At 44.0% G+C, this 25,358-nt stretch overlaps 1 protein-coding gene across 1 annotated transcript in view; it reads right to left on the bottom strand.

The window, feature by feature from the left end:
- Alox5 (arachidonate 5-lipoxygenase) overlaps positions 1–25,358 on the bottom strand; it is a 48,508-nt gene that overhangs the window by 20,865 nt on the left and 2,285 nt on the right. The window contains exons 2-3 of the mRNA XM_005365065.2: positions 18,997–19,195; positions 14,738–14,819 (exon numbers count right to left, since the gene is read on the bottom strand). Coding sequence (XP_005365122.1) covers positions 14,738–14,819; positions 18,997–19,195 — 281 coding nt within the window. The remainder of the gene's footprint in view (positions 1–14,737; positions 14,820–18,996; positions 19,196–25,358) is intronic.

A 25,358-nucleotide genomic window follows, 5' to 3' on the forward strand; every position in this document is an offset into this window, starting at 1 on the left:
TTCCTTTTCTCAATAAAAAAAAGAATTTAAAAAAAAAAAAGCTTCTTGATGGAACCGACCCTGAGGGCTGCTTTGGGAAGTTAGTTCGCTCCCACAGTGACTGAGGGACTGAAGTCAGACACCCATGTCCTTTCCAATGAATGAGACATACAGACAAACCAACCCACAGACATAAATAGGTGGGGGAGGGGGCACAGAAAACCCCACACTCCATGGAGGAAGGCCACAAGGAACAACTAGACCGAAATAAGGAAGAGGCAGAAAAGACATCTGATTTGAAGGGAGACGGCTTAAGGAGACGTAGACGGTGCAATTCAATGTAAAAGGACATTTCGGTTCATAAAACACGATAAAGGAAGAATTCAACAAGGAAACAGAAAAAAGATTATAATCAGTGTGTGATCTCATCTGTCTCTTAAAGGACAAAGTTTGTTCTTTCTGCAATAAGTTATTTGAACATCATCTTTGTGCCAGGAAGCACTCTTTACTTTTTGTAAACAATGTAACACAAATGTTTAACAGAACTCCAAGGTAACAGAACTCCAAGGAAATGTAAAAGAGCCATGGATGGAAAAACTAGAGACTTGAAAGCCAGATAAAGGAAATTTAAGAAACTTCCCATTTCTCACACATTGCGAGGTGTTTATGGATTATTTTGGATTAGGCCATCTTATTTTTATTACATTAAAATTATTTTAAAATTTTTTATATAACATATTTTATCCTATCTTTCCCTTTCCCCCAACTCCTCCTAAATTTTCCCTACCTCCCCACTTACCCAAAATTCATGCTTTAACACACATGCACACACACACACACACACACACACACACACACACACACACACACTTTCTCTCTCTCAAAAAAAAACCATAAAAACTTTAAAACAAAACCAAAAAGAGACACCAAATCATAGAATGCACACACACACTCACAAAACCAAACCAAAGCAATACCTGCAGCCCATCTTTGCTAACCAACTATTCCTGAGCATGAGACCTGCCCAGCAGTGTAGTTGATACACCCAGTACCACTCCATTGGAGAAAACTGATTTCCATCTCTGAGCAGCTATTAATTTCAAATAACATCTTGGTTAGGGGTGGGACTTTGTGCCCACTTCCCCTTTTCTTTTCTTTTTTTTTTAGGAAAGTATCAAACATGTTTATTTATGTGTTATGAACTTTTACATTGCTTCTATAATAAGACTATAACAGCATGAGTCCATTTTTTAAATATCCTCAATGACATAACAATTGATAACCAAGAGCGATCTCCATAGCTCTCATTTTGAAGGAAAATTAAACCTTCCTATAAAAGACACTGCTATAAACATGTAAATAACTATTAGTTTAATTGTACATCTAATAACTCTTCACAGACAAAAACCAAGGAGAAAGCACTTCCCCTTTTCTATGCTGGGATTTTATCCAGCCTGAGTTTGCACAGGTCTTATGTGTGCTGCCACAGTCTCTGGGCATCAACTCTTTGTGTCTGAAAGACACTGTCTCTTTGGAGTCCTTTACCACCTTTGGCTCTTTCTGTTTCTTCCATGTAGATGTCTGAGGTTTGAGGAAAGGGGTTTGATAAAGATATCCCATTTAGGACTGAGTATTCCAGTGTCTCACATTCTCTAGTTGTGAGTATGTGTGTTTCTGTATTAATTCTCATCTACTCCAAGAAAAAACTTCTCTGTTGGGGTTGAGAAATGCATTAATATATGAGTCTAGTGTTATGGATTAAGTAAAAATATTGTGGATCCCCAAGTGGCTGCAGCAGCAGAAACACTGCAGGGGCCACAAAGGAGAGACAAACACATGGGCATGCCATGAGACCATGCCGCAGGTCTCCGAAGGTAGCTGGTCCCTGGCAGGAAGCCACATGGCAGGTAAGAGACAGAGACATGGATAGGCACGCCATGCAGAGTGAGGTTGGATATTTATTTAGTGGGTTTATGGAAGGGAAGGGGAGAAAGGGTAAAGAGAGAAGGAGGATGAACAGAGAGAAACAGAGAGAGAGAGAGACGGGGAGGAGAGAAATGGGGAGAATGGAGAGAGGCAGAAGTTACCTCTTCGGAGGGAGAGATGGAAAAGGAAGGAACTCAGGCTGGAAGCTGAAGATCAGCTTGCCTTGGTGGGGTGGACTGGACCAGGAGGGAATGGACAAGAGGGAGTGGGAGTTGGGACAGGACAGATCATTACGCATAGCAGCAGGCTCTTTTAGCAGAATAATAGTGGTAGGCTTTTCCCCATGACTTATCTATTCTCAAGTTTGTGGCTTCATTAACAGTGTTCAGATGGGGGTTCCATATAATAGAATAGGCCTTAGATACAATTAAAAAAATGGTTGGTTATACCATAACATTTATGCCATTATTGCACCACTGTATCTTGCAAAGCAGGTCACAGCTGTGGCTCTCACAGTTTGCAGCTGGGTAAGACTGATGATTACATCTTTCCTCTGGTAGCATGTGTTGTAACTTTTAATATTATGAATGCTAGTCAGTAGGATTGAAGCTTCAGTAGGGCATCAGCTAAATTTTTCCATGTAATAGGAACTTACTGTCAGGTTCTGGAGGGTAATCAACAGCATTGGCAATAGCCTGTATTATTTGTGGGGGGCATATCTGTAGGTCCCCTTTGGCCAATGACTCAACAAGATGTAACCCATTCCTGAGACTGGGAGTTTACTTAGTAGCAAATGCTATCTAGTTGTGGCACTGTCTCCCCCATTCTATGATAACTCCATTTAAATCTCTTTAGGAAGCCTTGAGAGTTGTAAGCTTCCATGTGACTATTCAAAAGGCCTTTAGTACTAGTTTATCCTCCCCATAGTCCCTCCTTTACTATGCATTCCCATCTTCTTCCCTATTTAAACCTATTTTAGTTTCCCCTTTATTTATCCATAACACCATGTTCTATTTCCCCTTCCTTGGGAGAGCCCTTCCTCCCACTGATCTCATATGAGCTATCTAATATCTGTGTCTATTTTTGAATGAAACATTCATATTTAAGGCTTAAACCTAATAGCCATATATAAGAGAAAACATACAATATTTGAAATCACACCATATGGAGGGCTAATATTCTCCCCAAGAGCCAAAGAGTAGCTAGCAAAAACTCCAGTACCAGGAATGAGAAATGCCTTTTGAGTTGTGACTGGGGAATCAAAGAGAGTTCCCAAAGCAATATGGGTTGTTGCTGTTGTTTGGTTCCTCCCAGAAATTAAAAGGAAATCCTAATTGTTGAGGACACCATGCACTTTAGACATAGGTCTAGGAGGATTTCAGATGGAAAGGAGCCAAAAGCATGCCTCTGAGGACTAGCTTTTATGGTGCCACGAGGTAAGAAAAGTGTCAGTCATCTTAAACAGTTGTGGTTGCCTATAAACCACAATGACCATCATGGCAAGATATCCCTAAAGGGGCAGTAGGGGTACTCACACCTGGCAGACACTAAGAGCTGTCTACTTGGCCTCAAAGCCTACCTAACAGAAACAGAATGGAATGGAAACCTAGCCGACTGCGCTTGGCTAGGGAGGTCACAGACCGTAGGTAGAGGAGACTTGTACAACTGCCAATTTTCCAAACCAGTATAATTCTTAATGGCATTCTGAATACTTACCTCTACACCTCCAGACAAGTGGAACATTCACCCCTCATCAAAAACCTCTTTTGCATGGAAAGGAAACCATTACAGAAAGTCAAAACTAGCCCAAACAGGAAAACAAAGGAGCATGTGGTATCCAGCCCTAGTAGATTTATCTTCCAAACTCCAGCACCTAAGACTTAAGAGGCACCACAGACAAGGGGGCGGAAAGACAGTGTCAGAATACCACAAGGTCTTCTTTGTGATTGTCCCTTCTAGCTACGACAGGGAAGCTACACCCATGAGATCCCAACAACTTAGCTGTCTAAAAAGAACCCGCACAATTCCAAAACAATTGACATCCCCACATAGACTGGGGTAAGTCTCACAAGCAACTAACAACTGCTGAGAGAGAGAGAGAGAGAGAGAGAGAGAGAGAGAGAGAGAGAGAGAGAGAGAGAGAGGCAGTCTTGCCCAGAGATGAAACTCTTGCTTTGCTATCCAATACCAAGTGGTCAGCCCTAGAACAAACACGTGCAGACTGTACTTAGGGACAAGGACTCAGCAGGTTGTATTTATATGCTGATTTGTTTAGATGCCTGTGTATCAACACTGGTTAAAGAAGGCTCTGAATTGTAGGAGTTAGGAGAGGAGGGAAATGATGTAATCCTATTTTAATTAAATTCTAAAAAGATTTAAAAAATTTTTAATTTAATTATTTAATGCCTTTATTCATTTAATTGATAAAATAAAAATTATACATATTTGTAGTGAATTTCAAAAAAAAAAGACTTTTTGGTTGGTTAGCTGCCTGCTTCTCTTATCTGTTGCATTTTTCTCCTTTAGGCTGTGTTCTCAATTCTTTTAACTTGAGGAGTAGTATTGCTATTATATGTCACATGTAAATGTTTTGTCAGATGCAGAGGGAGGAAAAAGGCAGACTGAGATTATGATAGCTGGTAAAACTGGCATAAATAGAGGATGTCTTCCTGAACAATTTCACCAGCAAGTTCTCTGTTGCGAAGATTGCTCTCTTGCTTGCTTAACCTCGTGCTTATCAGTTCCTCAGAATTAGCCTTCTCAGTGTCATAGACGTAAAACATTACTCGGCCTCTGCATGCACAAGATGAGATGCTTACCCAGCACAACTGTGAACTAATGCCCTCAGAAAAGAAAGCCGCCCTTATTCTAAGGGTTTTACAGAGCTGGCCAGCTGAGTAGAACTTTGTTTTGAAGAGTTAGCGCTGCAGATCTAGAGAAAAACTATCTTGGGCCACTTTTGACTCCTTAATAGCCAATCTTTGCCTCCTTCTGACTTCTCTCCCTTTCAGCCATCAGGGAAATCTCTGGGCTGTACTAACAGGCCAGTAGCTCCTTTACCAACCCCACAACTGAGACTCCCACCAGGCAACACGAATACCTCTAAAAGGTTTCCCGCAACTCGATGTATAGCTCACACAGCTGATGTTCCCATCGATGTGTTTGGAAAACACAAAGCTCTCTCTTGTTCTGTGAGTATGGAAGCCTATGGAATTGCTTCTGTGTGGGAACACAGCATTCACAGCACCCAGGCCAACTCCCAGGCCAGGCTCATTCATATTTGCTTCACAATACAGAATCTCATTTTCTGTGAGGTGAGAACTGTTCGTTTTGGAGATGGACCTGCCAGTGACTAAAGGAGACATATATATCAGATTGCAGATTGCTTCTCGGTAGTGTTGTTTGTAATATCTAAGCCAAACACAACTGGAGACTGAGCTGAACATTCTCCAGTAGGGGAATTATTGGTTAAGTCTGTAGTGATACGTATAACCCAAGAATATGTAGCAATTTAAAAAGAAGAAAACACACAGTCACCCATTAGACTGATAAAGAGGGAAATGTCTCAGGTGGAGGGTGTTGATGATGTAGGGGAATGGCACCTTACAGCAGCACCAGCTGGGGGTGGAAAGCGACAGAACACTTGCACAGTCACCGAGATCTAGAACACTCAGAAGATGCACACACTTAACGATTCTACAGATCTACTTCTAGGTATATCCCCAGAGTAATCTCCCACGAGAGCAGGGGCAGGCGTCAGATGTCACTTGGCTCAGTCCAAAAGCACTAGGAGGTGCCCACGAATCTATCAGCAGGTGGCCAAATGAACATGGTACAGTGGTACCCACGAATGATGCAGCCAGAGCTGGGAGTGGAGTGCTTGCTTGCTTAGCATTTGAGAGATCCTGAGTTCAATTTCCAGCTCCACAAAAACAAAAATGTATGATGAATTTAACTGTACAGAAATTAAAAGGAAAGGACAGCCATGTGTGTCAATGGCTGGTCTGCAGAACATGATTAATGAAACTGCAAGGCACAGAAGCATTGTTTCAGGGATGTGAGAGCCTCCCCCTGCCCCCGACTACAGTATACTGTGTCACATGCCCAGACAGGGCATCAGAGAGGGCCGGGGTCATGGAGCTCTGACCTGGGTCCTTTCTGGCCTCTTTTCCAGATGGGCTACTGAGGAATGCCAGCAGCTTTCTGGAACTATTCTGCACTCTTACTCAGCTTCCATACTGTAATATCAAAAATACTTGAGAAAGGGGAACCTCAGGATTGTGCAGACAGTGCAAAGTTCAGCATTTCCTGACCGGAAATAGGGGTGGTGGTGGGGATGGTGGTGGGAGGGGGTGGGGGCTGAAACAAGCAGCCGAGAGAAAGGAGGAATAAAATGGCAATGAAAGCAGAGGAAGAGACAAAACTCATACAGCCCTTCTGATCCTCTCCTGCAAGGTCCAGCTTGTGATGAAGCTGAATGGCTTCCTGAAGGTCTGACTAGTTGCCATCTCTTGGGTGAATGGACAAGAAGTCTAAACTGGTCTGAACTAAACCACACTAAGATGTTCATGGCTGACAACCAAGTAAGTTAATCTTGTGCTCTGTCCTAATTCATCCCACAAACTAGAAGTCTGGTAGGACTTTATAAAGGGCTTTGTCACAGGAGGTTGAAGGAGAGAAGAAAGATGAAAAAGTATAGAAGCGCTAAGCCCGAGGGAGGGAAGACAGACTCGTGGGTTTCGTGTGCTATATCAAGTACAGAAGTACCACAATACATCAAATGGTGCTGAGCAGAGAGGCTTACACACACATTGTATTTTAGCACAACTACCGTAATCAGGTTACTTTCTCACACCAGGCACTAACGGTACAAGAGTTTTAAACTCTTTAATTATGAAATAGGGTGTGTAAACACACATCACTGTCTCTCTCAACCCTTAAACATGTCTTTAACCACTTCCCAGGTCAGTGAGAGTGCCATCAACCCCTGCTCTTAGCAACAGTATCCTCAGTTTTCTTTTCTTTTTGAAACAGGTCGGCCTTGAACTTCTGGGACTAAAGACAATTCTCTCGTGTAACCTCCCATGTGAGCTAGGACAATAGGCACACCACCATGTCCAGTCACCTTTGCTAAAGTGATGATATTGATCCTCCAGTGCCACATGCTTCCCTAAGCAGCACAATACAGACCTCATGGCCGGCTGGACATGTTTCTGGCATCATGCTTTCATCATGTGATCATCCACGTTGGTCTGTTAGTAGTTCACTGATGGACTATTACCTGCAGGTGTGAGGTGAGATAAACCCTTTCCCTCTTGACTTGCTTTTGGTCATGGTGTTTATTACACAAGCAGAAACCCCCACTAAATTGCTATGAATATTGGTGTACAGGTATTTGGGGTTGGCACATGGCGCAGGTATATTTGCTAACATCTTCGCAGAGCAGGTGACTGGGCGCTACCATTAGCCACACCCCGAATTCTGGCAGTGTGATTCGTGGAAACACATCTGATCAGAAGTGCTGCTGAGCCACATGGTGATACGATTTATAGCTCTGAGGGAGCACTGACCTGTCCCCCAAAACACCTGCAGCTGTTTGACCCTACTGGCTAAGGTATGCTGGGGTTTGATTCCGGCCCCCTCCGTGGCAGCACTTGGTTAGGGTCTGGTTTTTATTCTTGCCAGAGTGCTTTATATATTTTGAATTCAAGCCCCTTACCGGATGCAGTTTGCAGACACTGGTTCATTCCACCTTTTTACTGCTTTGATGGAGTTCTATGAAGACTGGAAAATCAAGTTTTGACAAAATCCAGCTTGGCAATTGTCCCTGTGCTGTGAGTGCTCTTGGTGTCAAATCTAGGAGACTTTGCTGAGCACGGCTAGGAAGATTTGTTTCTTCTTGCTACATGTTGTGTCTATTCTATTCTTACATTGAAGTCTATCCTACATTTTTAATTAATTAAAAGTTGCATATTTTTAGGGCTATAATTCTTACACCATAAAATTTACCCAAAGAAAGCCAATAATTCAAGTCTTTTTTTAGCATATTCACAGGTCTAGAAAACCATCACCATATTAAATTTTGGATCTTTTTTATGATTTCTAAAAGGAACCCATGCCGTTAGCCATGACTGCTATCACTGGCCCTTCTTTGTTCTTAGGCAACATCCATAGCTTGGATAAATGTCCTCCGAAGGCTAGTAAATTAGAGGCTTGAACTTCTACTAATGGTGTTCCTGAGGAGTAGTGAAACCTTTATAAAAGGTCCTGGACCCTAGGCCTTTTTGTCTGCCTCCAGCTGCTGTGAGGTTGGTAGCCTTGCTCTCTACCCCCCTGACTTTGTCATAATGCACTTCTTCCACACAGGGCAACACCAAGCGTCCTCCTGGCTATGGACCGAAACTTCCAGAACTATGATCCAAAATAAGCATTTCCCATTTTAAGTTATTTTACCTCAGATAGTTTTTTAATAAGGAAAAGCTAACTATGATGGCCAATGCTGATGGTGCACTTGATGGGACTTACACTCACTCAGGTGGTAAACCTCAGGGCGCACTCGTGAGGTAGTTGATAGAGCCTCGGTATTTGGTATGCGAAGACCCACCTTAAATGTAGAAAGAACATTCCAGAGCTGGAGTCCTGGACAACTAAAGAGAAGAAAGAATGCAGAGCACCAGGCTTCAACTCTCACTCTTCCTGCCTGGACTCAGTATGACCAGCTCCTCATGCTCTGCCTCCAAGTCTTCCCCCAGACTGTATAAAAATTCAGAACATCTGACAAAAAATCCTAAAGCAAAACTTTCTCCTTCAGTGGCCTCTGTCAAATGTTTGTGCAGCCAAGAAAGCAGTAGATCATTTGTAAGATTGGTACTGGAAGGGAGGTATCGCTATGACAAAGCTGACCACCTTGGCTCTTTTCCATATGTATTTATTTTCTCCCTGCCCCCTCCCCATGTGCACACGTGTGTGTGTGTGTGTTGTGTGTGTGTGTGTGTGTGTGTGTGTGTGTGTGCGTGCTTGCCAGGATGTGTGTGGAGGCCAGAGGACAGCATTTGGGAGTCTGTTCTCTCTGTCTACAGAAAGTGAATGAAGTACTAATAGCTGCTACAATATACATGAGCCTAGAAAACATGTTAAATAAAAGAAGCCACTCACAGAATGTGATTACTTGTATAATTCATTTGGTAAGGAATGCTCAGTTCGGGGTGATCTAAAGCAGCATAGCATTTGTTTAGGCGTTAGTTGCTTCTTCCTAACTGTGACAAAATCTTTGACAAATCCACTTTGTAAGGGAATGTTTATTGTAGGTCCCAATTTGAAGGTGCAGTCCATCTTGAGGGAGAAAAATGGGGAGGGGGGTTTATTCACACCTCAGTCAACCCAATCTGAGACCTCCTTCACAAACACACCCAGAGATTTATCTCCTAGGTAACTCTAGATCCTGTCAACTTGACAAGATTAACTATCACAGCGCCCCTTTGTTAATTTGATACCCAAGTATACCACTTGTAAGCCATAACCTTACACCCTTGTTCTCCACAGGTTCATGACAATCATATAATGCAAATTAAATTGAGTCCATCTCTAAAAGTCCTCAAAGGTTCCACAATCATCCAGAAATTCAAAGTCTCCTCTGAGACAAGGAAATCTCTTCCACTGGAGACCTGGATAAGAGCAGTCAGCAGTAGCTGTGGTACAGGCTAGATGCTATCTTGCTAGAAATTTTCTCTGTCAAATATCTTAGTCCATTATTATTTAACTACACTTCATGCAAGTTCTCAGGCCATGGGCAGAATGAAGCCAGATTCTATGCCAGCATATCACGAAATGGACTCCAGCTCAAGCAGCAGTAAAGACTTGTTCTTCTCTGAAAACTCATAAATCATGCTTCCACTCCCCATGTTTCTCTCAGCACTTCAGTCTTCTGAAGTCCCACCAGGGTGGTCCACTAAGCTGTGCTTGAAGCATTATAGGGCTTCTCTAGCCCAAAGGTTCAAACTCTTATGTATTCCTCCTGTAGGCTAGCTCCAAAGGCTTTTAAAGAACCACACAGTGGGAACGACAGGATGGCTTAGCAGGGAAAGATGCTTACCACCAAGCCTGACGAGCTGAGTTGCATCCCTGGAACCCACATCAAATTATGTAAATATATAACATGTTATCCTTCCATCCATTAATAAACATTAAGTTGTACACATCTTTGGATTACTGGGGCTATTAGTACAACAATCATGCATATAGTTTTTGCGTGGACATTCATATTGGGTGTCTTTCTCATCAGTGTGACTTAAACACAACTTCATGGAGGAAGTTCTGTTCTGTTCAGTTTGAGGGATCTTGTCCATCATGGTGGGGAGAGGGGGGTGTAACAGAGCCATTCACATCATGGTGGCCATGAAGTGGAGGAAGGGGGATGCCAGGGCCCTCCTTGCCTTTTCCTTTTTCTCCCTTTATTCCATCTAGGACTTTAGGGTTGTAGGATGGAGCAGCTCATGTTGAAGTTAGGCCTTTCCCACTTATTTAATTCTCTCTGGAGCTCACAGGCACACTGTTCTAGATGTGTGCCTCTTTCTCCTGTATAATTCCATATCAGGTCAATTGACAGTGGACATTAGCCATCCTGACACACGCATTTTCCAGACAGCTAATGCACCAAGCACCTGTCTTTTCATATGTTTATTGCCCATTTCTATATTTTTCTTGGAGAAATGTCCATTTATTTGGACTTTGAATTCTTGCCCATTTTTAAATTGTTTTTCCCCCCTCTTTAAATTGTATTATTTGTGTCTCCCATGCTCTTGGGTAGGTAGAATTAACATAGTAAAAATGGCAATCTTACCAAAAGTAATTTACAGATTCAATGCAATGCCCATCAAAATTCCAGCAAAATTCTTCACAGACCTCAAAAGAATGGTACTCAACTTCATATGGAAAAGCAAAAAACCTAGGATAGCCCAAACAATCTTGTACAATAAAAGAACTTCTGGAGGCATCACAATCCCTGACTTCAAACTCTACTACAGTACTGAAAATAGCCTGGTATTGGCATAAGAATAGACAGGAGGACAAATGGAAGCGAATAGAAGACCCGGATATCAATCCACACATCTTTGCACACCTGATTTTTGATAAAGAAGCAAAAAATATCAAATGGAAAAAAGAAAGCATATTTAACAAGTGGTGCTGGCATAACTAGATATCAACATGTAGAAGAATGAAAACAGACCCATATCTATCACCATGCACAAAACTCAAGTTAAAGCCAGCCACACTGAACCTTATAGAAGAGAAAATGGGAAGTACACTTGGATGCATTGGCACAGGAGACCATTTCCTAAATAGAACCCCAACAGCACAGACACTGAGAGAAATAATTAATAAATGGGACCTCCTGAAACTGAAAAGCTTCTGTAAAGCAACGGACACGGTCAACAAGACAAAAATGACGTTCTGCAGAATGGGAAAAGATCTTCACTAACCTCACATCAGACAGAGGTCTGATCTCCAAAATATACAAAGAACTCAAGAAATTGGTCATCTCTCAATGAGTTTTAAGAGTTCTTTATAGCCCAGTGGTGGTGGCACACACCTCTAATCCCAACACTTGGGAGGCAGTGGCAGGAGGATCTCTATGAGTTCAAGGCCATACATTATCTACAGAGCTAGCTCCAGGACAGCCAGAGCTACACAGAGAAACCCTGTCTTGAGAGGAAAAAAAGAGTTCTTTATATAGTTTGGATATAAGTCTTTAGTCAAATGATTTGCCAATATTCTTCCTCATTCTGTGGGTTCTCTGTGTGTAGCTGTGTTTGTATGCACACATGTGTCCATTCATCTGGAAGTCAGAGGCTCTTCAGAAGTCCTCCACCTGCGTTTGAGAAAGGTGTCTCACTAGATAGGAGCTCACCAAGTAGGCTAGGCTGACTGGGTAGAGAGCCCCAGGATCTACCTGCCTCTGCACTTCGAGCACCAGGATTACACATATATGCTACCATGCTTGCCTGGATGTTTTTGTGTGTGCTGGTGCATGGGTGTGATAGGGAGTGGTGAACAACAGAGATTGGTATAGGGTGTCCCGGATCACTCTTTACTGTATTTCTTGAGACTAGGTCTCTTCACTGATTTAGCTAGACAGACCAGTGAGCTCGGATGAGCCACAGTCTCTGCCCCAACAATGCTGGGGTTATAAACATGCATTGCAGCTCTTGGCTTTTACATGGCTGCTAATGACTTGAACTTAGGTCCTCAGGCTTGTGTGGCAAGCATTTTATTCACTAGGCAGTCTCTCCAGCCCCACAGCTTTTCTCGGTGTCGATTCTGGGGGTTAGACTCACCTCCCCATGCTCATAAGGCAAATGCTTTCTTACCAGGGTCTTTCACTTCATTTCCTTTGTGGTGTCCTTTGAAACATAAAAGCTTTAAATTTTGATGGTGGAAAAATCATCTTTCTCTTGATATGTATGTATTTCAGCACGACTTATTAAAAAGCCTATTCTTTTATCCATTGATGTGAATTACTGATTCAATCAAAAATTAATTGACCATAGATATAAGGGCTTGTTTCTGGACTTCAAATTCTATTTCGTTGATCTTCATGACACAGCTACATTTTCCTGAATACTATAATGGTTAGAAATCTGGATCTTGGGAAACAGATCTTAATTTTCTTATTTTCAAGATTGATCTGGTGATTCTTGATACCTTACATTTCCATCTGGATTTTAGGAATATCTTGTCAATTTTGTTTAAAACAATACTAGCTGGGATTTTAATAGCGATTGCATTGAATTTCTGTGTCATTTTGGGGAGGAAGTATTGTCATTTTAACAAAACTAATCCTCTGATCCATGGAACATGAGATTTTTTTTTTTGTCTCAGGTCTTCTGGAATTAAATCTTTTCAATAACGTTTTAGAGTTTTATTGCGTTAGCCTTAGACTGCATTTGTGAAATTTCTTTGTGTATATTCTACTGAATGTGGCATTATTGTAGGTAGATTTTTTTCTTCTTTTGTTATAATGCATAGAATTTTTAGATTTAGTATATATTTTGTAATCTTGCTAGTTTATTCGTTTTTTCATAGATAATTACATTTTGGTGAATTTATTAGGTATATAAAATATTGTGTCTTCCATGAATGGTGTTGGTGCCAACCTTTTCCTTTTTCTTCTCTAAGTGACCAGATAGAGCCTTCAGTGAACTACTGAATAGAAAAGTGGACATCCCATCACGGTCCTAGCTCTTAGGGAAAGCAGTTTGTCATGGGAGTTTTCTACAGATGTTCTTTATTGTGTGGAACAAGCTCCCTTTAACTCTAATATTTCCAGTGTTTCATCATGAAAGGATGTTGAATCCTCTTACTGAATTTTGTTTTGTTTTTCTTTTCTGTCTTTCGGGGATAGGGTTTCTCAGTGTAGCCGGGGCTGTCCTGGAACTTCCTTTGTAGACCGGACAACTCCCAGAAATCCACCTGCCTCTGCCTCCCCAGGGCTGGATTAAAGGTGTGCACCACCACTGGCCCTATGAATTTTATCAAATTCCTTTTGGATATATGTGTGTGTGTGTGTGTGTGTGTGTGTGTGTGTGTATGATTGCAAGTGCTTTTCTTCTTTATTGATAGATATTAGACTAATAAAATTTTGAATGTTCAAAAGCACTGTACACCTAAGGAAAAGTCTCTTCTGTTAATACCCATATGAACTTGACTTACTAATATTTTGCTGAAAATTTCTGCAGTTGTGTTCTTGAGAGATGTTTATTTCTTGCTCTCTCTCTCTCTCTCTCTCTCTCTCTCTCTCTCTCTCTCTCTCTATTTTTTTATGATGTCTTTGCCTAGTTTTTGTACAATATTGGTATTATACCATGAAGAGAACATTGCCTTTCACCTATTCTGGTGAAAAAAATCTTTGTAAGATTTATAGTAATTCCTTAATATTTGCTAGAACTTACCCATGAAGCTACTTGGGCCTGAGTTTTTATTTATAGAAAACTTGAAAGTTATTAGTTCAATTATATTACATGGGGTTGGCCTATTCAGATCATCTATTTCCGTGTGTGTGTGTGTGTGTGTGTGTGTGTGTGTGTGTGTGTGTGTGTGTGTGTGTGTGTAGGCATGCATATGCAATAGCATGTGTGTGGAGGTCAGAGGTCAACTTTTGGAGCTGGTCTCACCTTTCACCTTTTGAGATTCATGCTCTCATGTTCTTCTGCTGTGCTAATATTCCAGGCTGGCTGGTATGAGAGCTTCTCCATGCTTCTTTTGTCTCCACACTCCATCTTTCTGTAGCAGCGCTAGGGTTACAGATGCAGCCACTAGTCCAGCTTGTATGCGAGCTCCTTGGGTCAGGCTTGCATGGCGCTTGCCTTTACCCACTGAGCCAGCTCCCGGCCTTGGATCTTCAAGTCCAGTTGACAGTTTTGCCTTTCTAGGATTTGTCCATTTCATCTTATGTTGGCGTACAGTTGTATGTAGTGTCCTTTTTAGTCATTTAAATTGTTATAAAGTATTAACTCCCTCCCTCATGTTTAATTTGAATAATTTAGACCCTCTTTTTTTCTTGGTCACTTACTCAATGATTTCCAGAGTTGCTGTAGACTATGTATCACTTTTATTACTGAAATATTACAGGAAGACATAAATAGTTAAGGTGGTCCATACAATAACGGACTGTCCAAGTGACTCACACTCTGTGGCCCCATTTTCCCCAAGTGCAATATGACTCACGCTTTTTCCTCGACCCCCTTCACTTTCTCTGCCTGCAGATGGAGCCGAGATGGTGGTCCATCTGCTGTGGTCACGGACCTGATATAGGCCGGCCCATGCCATGACTCACCGATACTGTTTTTGCCGTGTTTCCAGTTCTTTACGCCTGTGCTGCTTGAGAATGTGGATTTGGTCGTCTCGGGCCAGCTTTGCTGTGAAGGAAAGACAAGAATGAGAGCAGCTCGAGGAGGAACAGCAGTGTCCACATAATGCCCAGTGGTCAGGTTTTCCTCCGGTGCCTTCCACTCAGCCCTCAACATTCTGCTTATGCAGGAATCCCGGGGCCCCCAGTCCAGACCATATGTCTGTGTGTGTCCGTGTGCGTGTGTGTCCATGTGTGTCCGTGTCTGTGTGTGTGTGTGTGTGTGTGTGTGTGTTTGAGACAAGGTCTCATGTAACTCAGGTTAGCCTGGAACTTCCTATTTATCCAAGACTGGTCTTAAACTCCTGACCCTTTTACTTCTGCATCTTCAAGCGCTGGGATTATAGGCTTATTATCACATCAAGCTTTGGTGGGTATTTCTAAAGCACTTCAGAGTAGTTCTATAACACTTATGCTGAGATGGTATGGCAGTGACTTCCGTGCTGCCAGAGAAAGCAGCAGGACTCTTGGCTCTTACGCTCCAGAGTCCATTTGGTTGCTTCATGGAGAAATGCAGGACACATGTCCCAACATGCAGGACACTGCCCTGTCCTTTGTGCTATCTACACAGCAGACAGGCTCCGCTCTAAAACAAATGTGGTCGCCTAGGCTGTGGGTGTAGAAGAGATACAAGCAGACACAGAGTTGGGCTCTGTGGTTGAAAGTCATGCGACCCAGAGTAAGTTGTCTTAACTGCCACACACATGAAATGGCTACTTTTCAGGATCTTAGGGAGATGCTGGCGTGCGAACACCGCAAAGCATTCTGTACAGTGCTAGTCTGCCTTAAATGCCCAATAATGAGAGTATGGTTGTCCCCATACCAGGTCTGAGGTTTTCCTGCCTATCTGCAAGCCCGGGAAGTCACAGCATTTTGTCACTTGGCCTGGCCTGCCATCTCTCATTTCAGGAGCTTTGGCAAGTTGTTAAAGACTCTTAATACAGATGAATTGTAATCAACCGCACACCAATCTAAGGTAAATCCAGCAAACACAGAGAGTCCTAAGTAGGAAAATCGGAAAAGGTTATTATGATATCTAACGTTATATAGTAGTATACTATACACTCCAGCTATGTGAAATATTTCATTGCACTGAACATTTATATTTCTGCAAAACACATTAAAATTAATGGAAAAAAATAAATAAAAACACTAAGGATGAAAGCCCTGTTTTTATTTTATTAGGTTTAGCAACCACAAAATTATTGTTTCGAGGTGTTGTGATTATTTCTCAGACGCCTGCTCTCAGCCCTCAGCTCTCTGTTCTCTTACTGAAGACCCCTTCCCTCCAGTTCTCAGAAAGCCCCGAGAGCTCTTGAGGGCTCTGGTATGTCTGACCTTTAGTGTGAACTAGTCCCAAAGAGGAAGATCTAGACAATGGAGCAGGCTCAACACCTGAGGTTGAGATGAGTCAAAATGGTGAGAATATCTGTTGTCACTGGCTATGCTAGGCGTTACTGTGAACATTTGATATTCTTTGCCAAATCCTTTAGATAGCCAGACTCGTCCTTGGCTACCTCAGCAGCACCATTTCCTTACCTGCTTTGGTATGAATAGATTTTCATGTACTTAACACATCAAGTTGACCCAAGAGAACGGCTCAGTCTCCTCATCTATGAGACTGCAGCTCACAATTGATGGACCGTCCCAGGCTATGGGATGACAAATTCAGCTGCTTCTAAACTGAGTATAGGAGAACTCAAGATCAGCTCCCCAGGGGCTGGCAGGGACCCTGGAATGGACCATTTCCCCACACATATGCTATGAATCCCGGGACCACAGTGACAGTCCTATTGTTTTTATGATTACCAAGGTGAAGAGTAGTTTTATGATTACACCGGATATAGGCCATTGTGGGAAATGGGGTCACTCATGGAGTGGGTCCTCCTCTTGTTACATTGTTCAATGCATTGGTTGTTGTGCCATGTGGGCAAATTATGGCCACAAATAGTTTGTAATTCTTTAAATTGAGATGTTTCAGTGTCCTTCCCCTTTAAGATAGATGGTAAAATTACACAATACTGGTTCCGAGCACAGGTCTGAAGTCTGCCAGCTTCTGTTCTCTCTTTCTCTGAATTCTTGCTCTTAGATGTCAACTACCATGTAAGACATAACAGCCAGCCTGAGACTCCTTAACGAGTGGAGTGTTGTGTAGAGATGGAGGTCAAGGAACCCTGAGTTGTGTGAGAGAAGACCCATCTTTGAGGTGACTCCTCCAGCCCAGGTTAATGACACAGGGAACACAGACAAACCATCCAGTAGAGCCTTTCTAAGGTTCCAGACCTATATGATCATTAGCCAAATTAAATGACTGTTTAAAGCAAAGATGGTTAGTGGCTAATGGAATTTGCCAGCCAGATTATTTATGTCCCTGAAGATCCCCTCCATCGCATCTTAAAGGTGACAAGAATGGCTTCCTTCAGTGGGCTTCCCATGAGACTCAGCTCTAAGAACAGACTAGAGTTCCAGGAGGTCCTGGGAGAATGTGTGTATGTTCAGGGTGGACTGGGTGTTTTCTCTTCACTCTGCTCTTCGATGCCTCCCAGGATGTCCACTTCTCTTCCGAGGTCATAGCCCCTCATGGAGGTTGTCTTTAGAACACTTCCCTTCTGCCTTGCTTCTATGTTCTTCCCCCTCTCAGCTCATCAGGGTTAGTCATGGCGCTGTCCCTACACACAGAAGTGGCTCCTGCAGAGGAGACAAGGCTTCCTAGAGTCTCTCTCTCAGTGCTTCCTTGAATCATTCTCATCTGCTTGAACCATCTTGCACATTGCTATGAAAAGTTGCAGAATCTGTAGGTGAAAGACTTCACTGATAGCTTGGGTGGAGCAGCCAGAAGATTCTAACGCCTTCCAAACACTGCATTTAGAAAAGCATCCTGTCTGCAGCCTTCCTTGCTGTAGACACAGGATGACTTAAATGGTGAGCAAGTCTCTCTCTCTCTCTCTCTCTCTCTCTCTCTCTCTCTCTCTCTCTCTCTCTGTGTGTGTGTGTGTGTGTGTGTGTGTTTCTTTCTGATGTTGGAGGAGGGGTGGTAGAAATCCTTCTAAACTCAAGTATCCAGCCCAGAAATATTCTCAGAATTTGGTTGAAGTTCCACACCAAGGATAATGGGATGTGACCCTGATGGTCAAAGGACACCAGATAAAAAAGAACTTATTTTTCTTTTTGTCTCAGTTTTTTTATCAAAAGGTGTGGTGGTTTAATTATCAACCTCATCTTGTCTCCATTTCCCAACTGTGAAGAATGAAGCACAGCAGGGGTCTGTGTCCCTGAGAAGTGCTCATTGCTGCCTTGGGAAGCAGCAGCCAACCCCCTCAATGCAGTGGTGGTTGGCAGGCATGGGCTTATCTTTGCAGCTGGAGACTGAAAGCAAACCTCCAGGGCCATGGCTGGAAGGCATAAGTTTGCCAAAGCTTGAGTTTGACCCGTGTGTATAAACAGCTAGTATGCAAGGGTGTCAGTCGGGGCAGGCATTGCTGACCTGTGACATCTGCTTCCTTTCTGACCCTCTGCATCAGCCAGCCGGGGGGCCCCTGAAAAGGGATGGCCTCTTACAGAGTGCCAAACTGGGCCCTGCATATCTGGGATCTTGGGAAGCTAAAATAGCAGAACTGAAAGTTCAAGGCCAGTCTGAGCGGCATAGTAAGACGGAGGCTTTGTTTCAAAGCAAGCAGATAAAAACCAGGCGATGGTGAACTCCGGCTTGCCTCTGGCCCTTGGAACTGGCATTCCAGTTGGCAGCCTAACCCTCTTGTCTCCAGGCCTTCAGGAGGTGTCCCATGGCTCTGAATATCCACCCTATAATCTTACAGCAGACAGCAAGAGAATTTGGATTATGAGGCCATGCCCTAACCTGCAGAGCTCCCCATTGGCAGGACTACTCTCACAGTGTCCGTTAAGAGGCCCTCGTTCCCTAGTGGCAAAGGAAGAAGGCATCAGCTCCACATTTTCCCAGGACAGCGTGCAGAGGGAGGCCACAGCTGGTGTGTATCCTTGGGCTATTAACTCCGCTCTAGAGCTTGTTAGTGCCCAGGAAGATCACACCTCCTCTAAGGGACAGGATTCGGAGGTGTGTTCCACCCAAGAAGGCATTCTCACACCCAGAAATACGGCTCTCTGAGAAGGGGGGACTTTCTGGTTTCCAGGAAGCCTAGGAATAGCACTCAGGTGTCGGAACATCTTACCACGTCCATCCCTCAGGACAATCTCGCCTTCGCCTGTGATCCAGCGGTAGCAGGGGAACTCGATGTAGTCCCCGTGGGGTGTCTTCAGTGTGATGTACTTCAGGTACCAGTCATCGTGCAGCCAGTATTTGCGCTTCTCAATTTTGACTAGCTGGATCTCACCCAGTTCCTCATCCACAGTGACGTCGTAGGAGTCCACCTGGGCAGGACGACAGGAGAATCAACGGCTGCCCCCGGGCCTGAGCGCTGAAACCATTGAGAACATTCCTCCCTAAATGTGCGGCTCTCTTGTACCAAATATTATCAGAGTTAAACTATATAAACATGACGCTGGCCTTTGCCTTCTCATGAAGGTCTTCCTTGGAAGGAAAGCAGAAATCTGTACCATTAGACGTGTTTAGCTAGCTTGAATGTTCATAGCCACTCTGCCGGTCCTCCATACCCCAGCCCTCTTTCTTTATCACGTGCCACTCATACATTTTAGCGCATGAACGGTGGACTCTCGCTGCTTCTGTGAGTCTTCATTTAATCTTAAGTAACACATGATATATATATATATATATATATATATATATATATATATATATATATATATAGCTGCATTAAGCAAATTTGTGTCCTTTTCTCCTATTATTTTTGGCTTATGCCAATTCAATTCTCAGACTTGCCTAAGCTGAAGTGGTTTTGCTTTGTGCACAGTTAATTTTCATAGCTGACAGTAATCACGTGTTTATAGAGATGACATGACACTTCAATACAAGTCTAGAAGAAACGTTGACAAACCAGGGAAATTAACATTTCTGTTACCTCAAACACTTACTCATCTGAGAAGCATTAAAAATCTTCTTTTCTCCCAGCACTCGGGAGGCAGGGAAGCAGGTGGGTCTCTGTGAGTTCGAGGCCAGCCTGGTCTACAGACTGAGCTCTGGGTCAGCCAGGGCTGGGATTAAAGGTGTGCACCATCACTGTCTGGTTTAGCCAAGATTCTTAAGGAATCTTCATTGAGGTACTTCACCCCCTGCAAGAAGCTGACTTTACACAGACCGGATCTAGTGACCCTGGGGATGTCTTCAGCCTATGTGTAACTCAAGCTGTAGGAGGCAAAGGTGCTCAAGCCCCGGACAATTCCTGCAAAGCCAGACTTGGTGAGGGTCCTCTCTAATTGCCCCTATGTTCTGAAGGATGCAGGCTGGCCCTCCCATTGAACAATCCTTTATAACGTACAAGGGCCTGCAGACAATAATTCCAGCTCCCATAGCATTCTTGAGAGCTAGGGAAACTATGACATATTTCAGAGAGAAGACACTCAGGCCCAGTAAGTCCCACGTCAGCTATTAATTCACAGAGCTGGAATTCCATTTCATGTCTTCCTGTTTCAGCCACTTCATCTCTCTCTAGGTCTCAGGGCACCTGAAGTGAATAAAGTAGATCTCATGGATTCAGGTCTTCCTGGGACAGATGACATTCACAGACTCAGATGCTGGGAACAATTAGCATTTCCATGCATCCACGGCACTTGTAGTAAGTGGAGACCACCCTGCTGCTACCCCAGACTGTGGACAGTGCTTCTACCTGGGCCTTAGTGACTGAGCTGTTGGATGCCCAGGGTTTGTCTGCCTCCTGCCTCCAGGGCATGGGTGGGCATGGCATCAGTATCCATGGCCTCTGGGTGGCTGGTATCTTTTTAGATTAATGGCAGGCAAGGGGAAAGTGTCCCAATGACTGCCAGGTTTGGAAGCCTGGACTTTCAAGGCAAATGTCCTGATTTTCCCTTGGCAGAAGAACACAGAGTTCTACATGTGCTAATCAGAGTCCATTGACCCCGGTTTCTGTCCCTCTTCTTCCCAGTACCAGGAATACTGGAAGACTTCCTACAAGGAGGGAGAAGTTAGGTGTTTTCACAAACCCCTCAGCTTTGGGTATACTGGGCAGTTTTTATATGGTGGCCATGGCCAAGTCCAGATGTTCTGAGCATGAAAGAGCCAGGTTTCTTTACTGGGATGACACATCTCAGGCCCTTTCAAAGAAGCCTGCCTAGCACCAGAGTGTCTCTTCTGTGGGACAGAGGCACATCCTGTCTGGATGTCCCTAAGAAAGATCACGTTTGCTCTACAGACAGCAAGGGTCACTATCATGACCACACAGAGAATAATGACCCAGGACAAGAAGAACATCAGACAGGGACACTGTCTGTGATGAAGTCAGAAAGCCTTGTGAGGCGTCTAAGGGGCTAGGGAAGAGATGTGGCTTCCACAGATGGTAGAAGAAGGGAAATCTCTACACTGAGATCTTCAGTGGGTCAGAACTGAGGGGTTGACTCACATTTCCTGGGGACTTGGGGGGACATTTAGAGGAACAAAATGAGGATAGGCTGGTTTGGGATTGGACACAATCGAAGTGTATCCTCATGCTAAGTCCTACCCTTGTATGTGTGTGCAGGGCCCACAACCTTCCTATGGACCAATATGGAGACTACAAATCCATTTGAGGAGCTTGGGGAGGCCAGTGATAGGGAACAAGGTCAGTGGGCTAGGTGACCTGGTGCTTGGGGCTTGGGTTCACATTGTAGGAGCAAACTGACTGGCCATTTGACTTCGTCAAGTTTCTTTATTTCCTTCTCCTTCCCCTTCTCCCCCCCTCTTTAATCTTCTCCTTCCCCTCTTCTTCATTTTCATATTACTCCTCTTCCTCCTCCTTCTCTGCTCCCTCCTTGTCTTCATCTTCCACCCCATTCTTCCTTTCTCCCCGCTTTGCTTCCTTCTCCCTCTCTTTTCTCCTCTCCCTCTTCATCCCCATTCTTTACCTCCTCTTCCCCCTTTCTGCCTACCCTCCTCTTCCCGGTCTCCTTGGCCTACTCTTCTTCTTCTTAGACATCCTCCTCCTCCCCCCCTTTTTGTGGAGGACAGTAGATAACCTTGGATGTCATTCCTCAGGCATTGCCACCTCCACCCCAAGTCAGTGTTCCTTACTGGCCTAGAATTGACAAAGTAGGCTAGGGTGGCTAGCCAGAAAATCCCAGAGATCCAACTGTCTCCTTATACCCAGAGCTAGGATGACAATGTGGCCTCAGGTCTGGCTTTTTTTTTTTTTAAATGGGGTCTATGCATCAAATTCAGGTCCTTTTTCTTGCAAGGTGAACACTTTATGGTTCAAATATCTCCCCAGATGTTTTTCTTCCTCTTTCAAGAAGAGATAGCAACTAGCTTGTAAGATCATTGAGAAATCAGAATGGCGAGATGCTTAAGTAGCTTTTTCCAAGGGCACAGTCTACTGCCTGTATATGTCGGAACTATGTGGCCTGTGTTCTCAGACTCCAGGAGAGCTCATAAGGCAAGGCGCTCTGCAGTATCTGCCAGCAGCTGGAGCCAAACTTTGCAATTCACCCACAGCTCCATGTGCCCGTGGAGTGAGAGGCAGAAACTGGGCTCAAAACAGAGGGGAGTGGGGAACTCCTGTAAGGATGAGGGACAATGGGAGGACTGGTAGCGCATGCAGAGGAGAGGGAAGTGGTCAGGACTAAAGGGCGGCCACCAAGAAAGCCGGGACCCAGCCCCAGGACAGCTGCTTCAGGGGAAGTGGCTTTCCTGCGGCGTGGAGAGGCTGGAGAGGAGTCTTGGGGTGAGAAGGGATGACATCAGGAATGTTGGGGTGAGCGAAGAGAGGGCACCCTCTCTAAAGCAATAAGAAAGATCTGAGGGGAAAGCTATGCACTTGGAGGCCACCTAGACAGCTGCACGTGCTGCCCCATGAGAAAGATACTCCATGGGGGAGGGGAAGCTGACCCTTCAGCCCGCCCATAGGATAGTCACAGACAATGGAACCTTATAGGTCCCCAACTCCACCTGGCTAAGGGCTCAGAATTGCCCTGGATGAGATCACTGGTCAGTCTTGTAGAGGCTTAATCTGCTCTCTGATAAGATCTCCCCTAGGAGATGGAGGTCAAGCCTGAAGTCTGCCTTATCTCTGCTCAGCCCAGAGATTTTACTCTCTGGCTTCAGGTCTGGCTGTGACAGGAGATAAACAGGGGTTTAGGGCTCAGCTAGAGTCCAGGAAGTCTTAGAGATAAACTATGTTATTTGTGAGTCTAGAACTACAGAGTGTTGCTACCATAAGGTCACGAAAAGCAGAGAAAGGCCTCCCGCCCGGAAGATCCAGGGTAGCATGTGCTGTCCTATAAAAGAAAGTCCCAGGAGGTGAGGGGAGTCACCAAATGTGCTGATCTCCTCCATTCTTTCTTAGGGTTGAGTGTTCTGGGATCTCACTGTGTTTGTTGTCTATGTCTTTGACACCCTGAGTTCTTTATGGCGGACACTGGGAGCCATGCTCAGCACAGGTGCTCAGGGATACTGTGTACAAGAATGTGGATGATCAACTCCATTTTACAGGGGCAGCTGAGGCTTGAGAGGCCGAGCAGGGATGGTGTGGGTGAATGACTGATCACCTCAGAGCGGTAGAGAGTGAAGAGGAGTGGTCAGGGGATTTCAGATATGGGGAGCTGGCAGAACAATGCTCCCAATGCAGGGAACACACTGAGGAGGAAGGCTAGGACAGAGCTCCCACAGACAGAACTGCATTGGCCAAAAAAATGGAGAGAAACACAAGAAACATGGAGTTCACTCGCTAAGTCAGGAGGGGCCAGGAGGCTGATTTCACTTGCTGGTTTTTTTTTTAAACTCTGTTTATATTTGGTTTTAAAGTTTCCAAATAGAGTCATACATCAATGATAAGGATATGTTTTGGGAAATGCATTGTGGGGCAATTCTGTTATGGTATATATTTACACAAACAAAGATATACATTATAGTACAAGCCCAGGCTACATGGCCTAGTCTATTGCTCCTAAGTGATATATCTACAGAATTTTATTATACTGAATACAGTACAATAATCTGTAATATAATCACAAGTGTTTTTCTGCTTAAACATAGTGAATATACCAGGCAACAGGACATTTCAGCTGTTATAATCTTACAATGACATCATTGTATATGTGACCTATTGTTGACATAAACATCATTACACAGTACATGACTATCTTAACAAAACGTTAAGCTTCTGTTTGTGCTTTCTATTAGCATTTTATAAACAATTGTTCATTCATTTATTATTCCATCCCTGCCAGAGCACAACTTTGCATATTATTCCTCGGGCACTGCCCGCCCTCATTTATGCGTAACCCTTCTGAGGATGGCAGGGAGAGAAGATGGATCTCTCCTGAAGTGAAGACATGACCCAGCTGGGCTGTCTATCATGGATGGGGTCCACCGAGAGACAGCTGGGAGGAGGAAGAGGCTGTGGAACAGAGAAAGAGGGAGGTTGGAGGGCAAGAGAGAGACTAGGGGACACGGAAGGGGAGGCAAAAAGGAAGAGATGCGGAGACCAAAAGTTGCAGAGAACGAGAGACGGGGCAGTAGATAAGAGGACCTGGAGACAGAAGTGGGGACGTGAGGCTGAACTGTGGGGGCTGGGAGGGTACAGAAGAGGGCAGTAAAAAGAAAGCAGAGTTAGAGAGTGAGTGGGGGGGGGTAAAGGAAGGAGGAAGAGGAGGATGAAGGGCAGAATGTCCGGGAGATGGGCAGCAAGGAGGTTAATGAAGAAAGAAACGCTTGCTCTCCAGTGGTGCTCTTCCTCACAAAGAGGTACTAAGAATTTACTCTCCATAAATCTAAGACTATTTGTTACGTATATTTAAGAAGCATATTATCTGTAAGATGAATTTACATGTACGGAATATATTCAAGAACCACACACTCGTCAGCCCATCTGCCTTAGCTTTTTCCAAGTTTACACTGAGCAGGTAAAGCAGTCCACTAAGAGTTGTTAAAGCTGTTCCATAGAGGACCAGCTTAAGGGACAAGACCATTACTCAACAGACAACAGGAAATGTCCAACATTCAGACGACCCCACCTGCAAAGGACTCAGTTCCTGACCTAAATCCCTATGCAGAACTCTTCTGGAAACAATGGGGGCTGGGCAGCAGTACAGCTTATTAAAATGAATGAGTACTGTCCATTATTCAAGGGCACACTAGGAAGGGGTGCTGGAAGTGCTCCTCAGACCTTTATGGTGACCATTTTCCATGTTATGCATGGTGACACTGTGACATGGTTCTAAGTTAAGTGGGATAGCCTTATCTTCTCAGCAAATGTTTCCCTTAAAGTTTCTTTTCTACCTTTACCCAAAAGGGACAGACATCTGGACTTCAAAGATACACGGCTACAGAATGAGGAAGTAGCTCTGGGTACGCAAGAGAAAGTATGTAGCAACTCTGCATTAGCAGGAACTTTCTCAAAAGCGGCTTTCTCTCTCTCTCTCTCTCTCTCTCTCTCTCTCTCTCTCTCTCTCTCTCTCTCTCTCTCTC

This window comes from Microtus ochrogaster, unplaced genomic scaffold (genome assembly GCF_000317375.1).
Source record: "Microtus ochrogaster isolate Prairie Vole_2 unplaced genomic scaffold, MicOch1.0 UNK1, whole genome shotgun sequence".
Lineage (NCBI taxonomy): Eukaryota > Metazoa > Chordata > Mammalia > Rodentia > Cricetidae > Microtus > Microtus ochrogaster.